This window comes from Netta rufina (genome assembly GCF_964035555.1).
Source record: "Netta rufina genome assembly, chromosome: 3".
In the NCBI taxonomy this organism is placed as follows: domain Eukaryota; kingdom Metazoa; phylum Chordata; class Aves; order Anseriformes; family Anatidae; genus Netta; species Netta rufina.
In genome coordinates, this window is record NC_140125.1 from 89,939,117 (window position 1) to 89,948,526 (window position 9,410).

At 46.3% G+C, this 9,410-nt stretch overlaps 1 protein-coding gene across 4 annotated transcripts in view; it reads right to left on the bottom strand.

The window, feature by feature from the left end:
• The window catches only part of RIMS1 (regulating synaptic membrane exocytosis 1), a gene marked incomplete at both ends in the record, with an annotated part of 309,016 nt that extends 306,946 nt beyond the window's left edge, over positions 1-2,070 (bottom strand). For all 4 annotated transcript variants that reach the window (XM_084285036.1, XM_084285038.1, XM_084285037.1 and 1 more), the window contains one exon: positions 1,907-2,070. In XM_084285036.1, the coding sequence (XP_084141162.1) occupies positions 1,907-2,070 (164 nt within the window). The remainder of the gene's footprint in view (positions 1-1,906) is intronic.
• Between the last annotated feature and the right edge of the window lie 7,340 nt (positions 2,071-9,410).

The window sequence follows — 9,410 nt, forward strand, 5'->3', positions numbered from 1 at the left end:
ACTATATTTAAAGTATCCCAAATTCATCTAGTGAAACTGCTGAAGACTCTCATAATCATACAAAAAATCATGCATCAGCCCAGAATTTAGAAATGCCAATATGAAAGAAAAGCAGAACTAAAAAGAAAATTAAAAAAAAAAAAAAAAAGAAAGAAAAAGAAAAAAAAAGGAAGAAAATTTATCCTCTACCTTATGTTAACAAGAATAGGGCTGAGAAATTACCATCTCTACCGACAAAAGTTCATTCTTGCAGTGACTGTGAGATTTATAGTATTGCTCTACAGCATCATCACAGGACCAGCAATCTTCTTCACAGAATAAAAGCTAAATATTTATAGGGAGGTAGCTGTGCTGGAGGACAAGGAACGGGAGAAGGATAAATGTAGCTTAAAGCCTTTGAACTACTTGGCTATTTAATTTTCTTCCGATAAATGGAATCTAAAGAGGAATCCTTCACTCACGTTTCCCCACATTGACTGATACAATGCGTCTGCACAAAACATCCTTCCTACCACCCCAGCTCAAAGACAAACCACACCCCAGGCGTAAGGAGCAGCTCTTGGTCTGGGACTGAGAGCCGAACACCACAACCCCAGCCTTCAGACCCTCTCCTAGGGGAGAGGCAACTCTAGCAGCTGGGCCTCAGGATTTGCTGTATTAGGTCTGCAAAAATTCAGAGCCCAGCACTGGTGAGAAAGGGCAGCACCAGCGACATAAAGAACCGCTGTCCCCGCTTCGTCACGCGCGGTGTGCGGGGCACAAGTTAGGAGCCTGTGGGGGATTTGGCATTTCCATCGGCTCGAGGCAGCCACGGGGAAGAGCAGGAACCCACACGGTTCGAGCGGGTATTTCCGATGCTGCCAAAAGAAACACCCAGATTATGTCACACCTTCCGAGCATCCCTTCCAGAGGCGTACATGCAATTAGCGGGCGGTGAGGTAAGGCTACACCTCCCGTGGCAGGGAGGGCCTGGGTCACGCAGGAGCTCTGCGCATATTCCAGTCACCCACCCTCCCGTTCCCCTCACCAAGCCAACAGGCCCGAGGGGAAGTCAGGAGGGGAGGAATCCTGCCTCTCCCCTCCTCAGACCACAGCTTCGATCCGTTTATTCCCCTCGCTGTGAGCGAGGGATTTGGTAGATGGATGGAGGAGGCTACAAGATGCTGCCACACGCCTCGCTCGGCAGGGATGGGGCGGTGGGCGCCCGAAGCCAAACATGGCACCCACCGACACCCAGCTCCCCTCCGTCCCGCCAGCACGCACCCTGCCCCTGGGCGACGGCTCGTTACGTGTGGCTAATTACGGCCGTACCCCTAATTACAGACGCCTCGCCGGCCCCCACAGCGAGCGAGCGGGAGGGCGGCGGAGCGGGGCGCGGCGCTGCCCGGCGGGGCGGCCATTTGGGGCCACCCGGGGCGGCCATTTGGGGCCGGGGGGGGATGGGGGGGGGCAGGCGCCTCACCCCCCGCCTCGGGAGCCATCCGAGGCCGATCCAGGCGGGGGCAGCACGGCGGCTCCTCCGGTAAGCGGGGAAACCCCACCCAGCGGCCCCTCCTGGAAGAGGCGGGGTTGCGGGGACCCCAAAGGGATCCCACCTCGCCCCTCGCCCCCGTGTCGGGCTTTCCGCCCGCCCCCTGGGGGCGGGGAGGGCCGCGGTCCCGCTCCGTCCCGCGGCACCGGGCTGCCCCCGCCGGGGGAAGGACAGCGGGGCGAGGGGAGCCGATGGGGCGGGCGGCACCGGGGCTCCGCCGAGAGGGGTCCCCGGGGGGCAGCCCCCCGGGCAGGGCGAAGCCAACCCCCCCCGGGGTACCGGGTGGCCCCCGCGGTGGCGGCGCCCGCTGCCGCCCGGCGGCGATCGGCTGCATGAATGAGCGGCTGGGTGAATGAATGACTGGCGTCTGCTTACTTGAGCATGGCCTCTTCTTTCTCTTCCTCTTCTTTCTGCCGGTCCATCACGGCCATAATAATGTTCCTCTCCTCCTCCGTCAGGTGGCTCAGGTCGGGCAGCTCCTGCATCGGGGGGGGCACCGTGGGTGGGCGAGGGCCGCGGGGCCCCACCGAAGAAGACATTTTCCTCCTCGCCTCTCCCTGTACACCTTCTACCTTCGCCCGGCGAACCCAGCCAGCCTCTCCTCCGCCCCCTTCACAGTGTAGTCCTCCGAGCAGCAGCAGCGGCGGCGGCAGCAGCAGCAGCCGGCAGCTCTCTGGCAGCAGCGGAGGAGGAGGCGGAGACCCAGCCTTTCATGGTTGCTCGCATCCCCCCCAGCCCGGCTCCCTGTGCTGCTGCTGCTGCTGCTGCTGCTCGCTCCCTCCCTTTTGTCTCCGCGGCTCCGGGCAGCTCGGGGGCCGCCGCCCGCAGCCCCAGCCCAGCCCTCCCGGCGGGGGCCGTGCGGGGCGGGGGGCGCCGCGGGGCGGAGGGTGCCCGGGGGCGGAGGGCGGGTGCTGCCGCCGAAACGGCTCGGCGGCTGCGAGCCTGGCGCCGGGAGGAGGGAAAGGGGGGGATTTGGGGCCGCTGAGGCGGAGCCCGTGACAGGGAACCGGGCCGACGGAGCCTCTCGGCCGCGCCTCCCGGTGCCCCTCGGGGTGCCCGCTGTGGGCTGGGACCACCGCTGGGAGCCGGGCGGCCCCTCCGGGCTGAGGGAGCCGTGGGCATGGTGGTGGTCGGGTGTCCCAGCCCCGGCTGTGGTCCCGCAGCCTCCAGCACGCACCTGGTCCCATAAGCTTCCACCAGACCCTCCTTGGGGTCCTGCACTTCAGGGAGCCTGAGTCTGTCCAGTCACGCAGCTTGGCTCCCTCGACCCGAGGGAGTGGTGTCAGGCTGTGACAGGAGAGGATGGATAGGACATCAGGAATAGGTTCCTCGCCAAGAGGGTGGTCATGCACTGGAACAGGCTCCCCAGGGATGTAATCATGGCACCAAGCCTGTCAGAGTTGAAGAAGCATTTGGACTGTTCTCTCAGTCATATGGTCTGAATTTTGGGGTAGACCTGTGTGGAGCCAGGAGTTGACTCGATGATCGTTGTGGGTCCCTTCCAGCTTGGGATATCCTATGATACACTTGAGCACTTTCTTCATATGCTTCTTACAGCAAGTGGCACCTGTGCCAGGGGTTCCCTCTGTGCCTCCCTGAAAGCGGTGTGTGCTCTATCCATCAGACCAATTTTTTCACGGCTGGGACCCACCAAGATGGCCATGAAACATGCCACGGTGCTTTGGTCAACTGGGATGAGACAATAAACAAAGTATTATTCTAGACAGGGGTAGCTTCTCTATCAGTTTCTAACCTACCAGCTCTGACTAACCAGATTTTGGGTAGCTGGCAATCAACACAACAGTCCTTTTTTAGAGGAGATCACCCGCATGTAATCCACTGGTCTGAAACTCCTGCGTATAGCTCTGAAGAGCCCCTTGTTCAAGCATGCCTATCTGAGAACAAAATCATTCAGGCTACTTGGACACGCAAAGCTAAAATATAGAGAAAACTGCACTTTCAAATAAAATGTGAACTACTACTAACACATGCTGACGCTTTAGACCTCTCGGTCACGCTTCTGTTGAGGTCATGGCATGGAAACAGCTCTGGTTTCTAGAGAGATCGTCTGATGGGCATGAACCAGAAAGAAAAAAAAATCTGTGCTGGCAGTGCTCAATGCTTCCTGCTGCCAAACTTGCTGGGTTTGCAACAGGGAGAGGGACCAGCTTTCAGCCAGCCACACTAATACCTCTCTCACAATTCTGAGAGCTATGAACCTTCATGACCCTTTGAATTTGAGCAGAATTACTGCGGCCATCTGTTTGTATCCCCCCAAGAAATTTTCTGCAGGAAACAATTTGATAACATACATTATAAAGAAAAAAAAAATAATAAGCACTGCTGTGACCACCAGAACTTTTGAGTGATAATGTCTATGTTCAGCCTTTTCCATCCAACTCAGAAAGGAAAGTCTCAACTGTTCCAGCACATGAAGGAAACTGAAACTTGAATGACCAACAGATGCCTCAGAACAGATTAAAGTGGTGTTAATAAGTAAAGCACTATAAAGGGCTGGTAAATAGCATTATGTCACACTCAGTTAAAGACACAGACTCTCCACTAAGTTGTGTGATGATTTCTCCCGGGGTCTGGCCACATAGTCTGCTAGACATAGTCCTACCCACTGCTAGACATAGTCGTCAGAGCTGATCAATAAAATCACTTTCTGCCATCTGCAACCAGCAGATACAACCTTAGCAGTTGAGTATCAGAAACAACATGAAATATCTGCAACAGAAATACTAGATTTAATGCTTAAGTTGTTATAGATGCATAGGTAGTCCCCAGACTTCAGATAATCTGAGCCTGCACATGCCACATAAAAGATGTAGCTCAAGTAACTGGAAGAACTAATTCATTGGAGCAGTGGCCCTAGTGTTTGAGAGTTACAGCTTTAAGGCCAACCTGAAAAAGTACTTAAGGTCTAAGACTATAAGACCCAAGTGTCTCCATAATAATTTTAGAGAGAAAATATTACATGAGGTTAAGTTTCCCTTCTCACCTTTCTGCTTATTAATTACTGACACAGTCATGTATATGTCTGTTCTGTATTACTTTGTTAATTGCTGTATGCTGGGTCAAGCACATGGATTCTTACTGCTGTGTGTGAAATACCAAATAAATACAAAGGGTATAAGGGGTCTTTTTATATAGTTTCTCATAACTTAAAAAGGAAAATATGAAAGCTCTAGCAGAGTAATATTTAAAAAAAAAAAAAAAAAAAAAAAAAAAAAAAAGATGGAAGTTGGAGTGTGGGATTGCACCAAGAAAAATATTGTGAATAAAATTATGTTACTGAAAAGCACAGAATCATAGAATTGTTTAGGTTAGAAGGAACTTTTTGAGATTATCTAGTCCACCATCCCTGCTCAAGCAGAGTCAGCCAGAGCAGGTATTTAGGACTGTTTCCAGTTGGGTTTTGAATATCTCCAAGGGTGGAAATCCCACAACCTCTCTGGGCAATTTATTCCAGTGTTAAACCACTCCCACATTATAAGACTGTTTCCTGATATTTAAACAGAATGGCCTGCGTTTCAGATTGTGCCCATTACCTCTTGTCCTGTCACTGGACACCACTGACAAGAGCATGGCTCCATCTTATTTAAAGCTTCCCATCAGATATTCATTCACATTGCTGAGATCCCCTGAGCCTTCTGTTCTCCAGGCTGAACAGTCCCAGCTCTCTCAATCTCTCTTCAAATGACAGCTCCAAACCCCTTAACCATTTTCATGGCTCTTGGCTGGACCCGCTCCAGTGCATCTGTGTTTTCCTTGTACTGGGGAACCCAGAACTAGACCTAGCACCCAAGATATGGCTTCAGCAGAGCAGAAGGGAAGAGTCACCTCTCTCAATCTGCTAGCAATGCTTTTCCTAATGCCTACAGTATCTTAGGCACAACAAATGATTTTGCATTTTTTATGCATTTTTGCATCAAGAAAGTAGTTTTATAGAGAGAAATACAGAAGAAAGCTTAAAACTTACCTCACTTTTCACCAAGCTACCTGAAGAGACTCTGTTCTTAATGCTAAGTACTTCAAACCCTGAGTGTCTGTTTTCTTATTTGCTCACGTTTTCTTTGTAAAAACGAAATATTTAGCATTGTCATCCAACCAAAGATGCATGGAAAGCTGAGTCTACTCAAATATCCTGAAGCTTTGAAGAGAATTGAAGCCTTGAAGAGCCTTGAAGAGGATTTTGTTGCCTGGTTAGTAAGAATGCCCTCTACCTGGTAACATCCAAACTCTTGTCACTGAAAGGCATCCAATTAACTCCATTTCTCTAAAGTCCTATGTAGCAAAGACTACTGTGAAATCTAGAAATGGAATGTGAATACAGGGATCGCAACATATCAGGTAAACTACTTTCCTAAACTGCTGTCTTGAGAAGCCAATCACAGTCATGGAGTCTGTGATGAAAACCCAGACTTGTGCTTGTCCCTACTAAATGAAAGTTATAAAGTCTTCTGCTGTTTATCTACCATTTCAATGTATAATGTTTCTTCATGAAAAACATTCAGTGAATTAAAATCTTCTGAATTACTTATACGAATAATATGTATTTGTGTTGCACTAACAAGTTCAGCCTCAGTTGTCAAAAAAAGAAACTGACTTGCCACCTTTTTGAGAATCTTGAGGCTTGTGCAGATAATTCTACTGTGAAGTTGGCATCCAATAGGAAAAAAAAAAGGACTAACCACCAAACTTATTCAGAAGAATGACTATGCAAGTTGGGCTACTTTGGAAAAACGTTAAGCTAAATTTGGCAAGGGCACCGAATATTTAATAAGAGAACACAGGTGGGAAGTTACCAGGGGAATAATTCTCTAAATTCATGGAAAACATTTTTCATTCACCTTTCCATAACTTTCCAGTGAACTAAATGTAGTAATATTTTTAGTCAAAACCCACAAAAGTCTTAGCTGAATACCAAAGAAGCTAGTGGCATTTTCTAATGATCACTCCAAATATATGACCCAGAGAGTCAATGGTTTCATAACACATGTTTTAAGGAAGAACCTTCAGACTCCACTGAGCCTAACTGATAGCTTAAGAGCATCTCTAAACTTTTTAATTTCTAGTTCTCAGAGATCTTGCCCTAAATATTACTGGAAGTTAAGAAAGTTTTATATTTAGGGATCCATCTCTTCTTTTGGGAAAAAAATAAAAATAAAAATCTACCCAGAACAGTAGAGAATTAAAGTTTTGCTTTTTGAGGAGACTATAGTAAAATCTTCAGATATTTCACACATCAATGCTTGTTATAGAAGCACCCATGCTGTGCATACATTTATCTAAGTGCTACCACTGAAATTTTCTTATTTTGCATCTTGTAATATCTTATTTGTACATACCGTTACCATATCCTAACAATCTTTCACTTCTGAAGACTGAGCCATAGATTAATAGGTTTTGTATACTCATCAAGGTCTTTGATACCTGCTTTCCTTTTATTTTGTTTCCTTCTCCTGTATTCATTGACACTTCACATTCTTCCTTTCTTTTCACAAGCAGCGTACCAGTGTTCCAGTTATCCTCCAGCACACCTTTCCTCACTATCAGCCACATTCTGCTCCTACCCCTCGCCACTTCTATTTCACTGTATACTTGGTACAGGAATCCAGAGTATATTCACACACTATCCCTACAATACATCTGGTTTCATTTTTCACAGCTCCAAGCGTACACTGTGACCACTTTATATATGCATCTTTGATCACACCACATCATACCTCACTCAGGGCCTTCATAAACCTTTAATATTTTTCTTCTCCATTCATATATATGAACAGAAATACTGACAAGTGTGCAGGACAGATGCATACTTCATTTATGGTTCCAGTCCTCCTTCACCCTTAGGAACTTTCTTTCTCCCCCATATCTTCCTTGCAGACTGTACAAAGGCCATGTTCTAAATTTCTCAATTCCACTGATACTTCCTTTTCAAGTTTTTTTTCATTAACCCAGCTGTTAGCAGTCAAGACTGTCTGTTTTCTTGCTGGAGGCAAACTGAAAGAAGAGACTGGAAACAAACAATTCAGAGGGTTTTCCTGCACGTTCCTTCCCTAGAAGAGTGGTGCTCTTTGTCAGGCTCATGGGAGACTGGGGATAATGAAAGCTGCAGAAGAGTTTTCAGTCAGTTCGAGTGGGTTTGATGTTTGAGGGCAGTCATGAAGGATGAAATACCCTGTAGCATCAAGGGCTCAAAGTCATTTCTCACAATAGGTTAGTAGAAGTGGGGCACTGTGACTTCTCTCTCACTCAAGAAGCAGTTGAAGGCATTTAAAAACTTCAAAGAGAGTCCAAAATCACAGCAAACTCTGTTTTATTAACAAATCATGATGTTCAAGAGCACATTTTTTTTTGGTTTCTGACTCACGATTTTTCATTTCTTAAAGTTTGGAGGTACTGCAGTATTTTAAGAGAGAGAAGAAGGTCACAACTAGCTCTAGCATGAGAAGAAATGAAATCAGTTCTTTTCAAGGCAGCCAAAAATGACCAGAATAAAAGATTTCATTTCAGGTATGAATTTCAGGACCTGTTCTGGACAGGATTTGTTATAACATGTAATTTCATAATGAGTGTCTACATACTGCAGTGCATCTTTATAATTAAAAAAAAAAAAAAAAAAAAAAAAAAAAAAAAAAGACAGAAGCCTTGGTCTTTTTAAAAATACATACGTATATAAAAAATATCAGTTCCATCAGCGGCAAACCTCATGGAGCCTCCTTTTGGATGACAGCTTTGGATTCTCTTGTGTCAAATAATGCAGCTGATTTCACACTTTCACCTGTTCTTTAGTGGGTGCACAAATCAGAACATCCTTTATCTGGGTGCTGATTTTCATTAGGCCTGCAGGAGCTCAGTGGTTTAGACCTTTCCCTTTTTTTCAGGCTCATTTGAAATTGGTCAAAAGATTCAACTGTTGTTGCTGGAGAACTGACAGAAAAACAGTGTGATTGCATAGCTTGGTTTCCTTAAAAAACAGGCTAGAAGCTCTGTCCCACCCCCATAGGTCTCCAATTATTCCCTTTGCTCTTCTCAGTTCCCTCCTGTTTAGCTGTGTATTTCTGGCATGGCAGCTTCCAGAAAATCATCCCATCCTTCAGGTGCAGCTTGCCAAAATTGCATAAACAGGAACTGTCACCTGCCTCCTCCATGACATGATGCTTCTCTCTGTGCAGCTCCAAATCATAAATCCTTTTAGGTGCAATAGTGCATATGCAAACTCATGTCTGATTTGAATCTGTAATGAGCTGATTCTTATGTCACTCTGACTACTTTCCAAATGTGATTGTTAATATTTAGAAATACTAACAAGGTTATAAGTAAAATGACATTTCTGAAACACTAAGATCAGTTTGCATTTTTACTTCTTTAACTAGAAAGAAGTGCAAAAAATGATGGAACTGATCCCACAATCCCCTGGAGGGAAAAAAAAAAAAAAAAAAAAAAAAAGTCATCACCTACTTTTCTTTGTCTTCTGGACATATCTAAATTTGATAACACAGGCAGATTCAACCCCATTCAGTTCAGGTGAACTCTGCATAAGGCCACAGCACAGAAGGACCATAAGTTTATAATATCTTTTTACATCTGTCAGATAGGCTGAGAAGCATTATGGCTCAGACAGAGGAAACCAAAGCCCAATGCTCTTAGTCAGCAATCTGGCAGTTGGAAAAACAGTGATTCAGTTCAAGCGTTGAAGTAACACAACATTTTCCATAATTACGGACCATATCTTTTTGGAATAAGAATTTTATTGTTGCTCCAGTTGTTCTGCTGAACGGTTCTCACATAATTAGTAAAGTAGCCCTCAGATATAATGAATATGTTGTCTGCATTATAATATATAGAGATTTTTTAATGTATTTGCTTC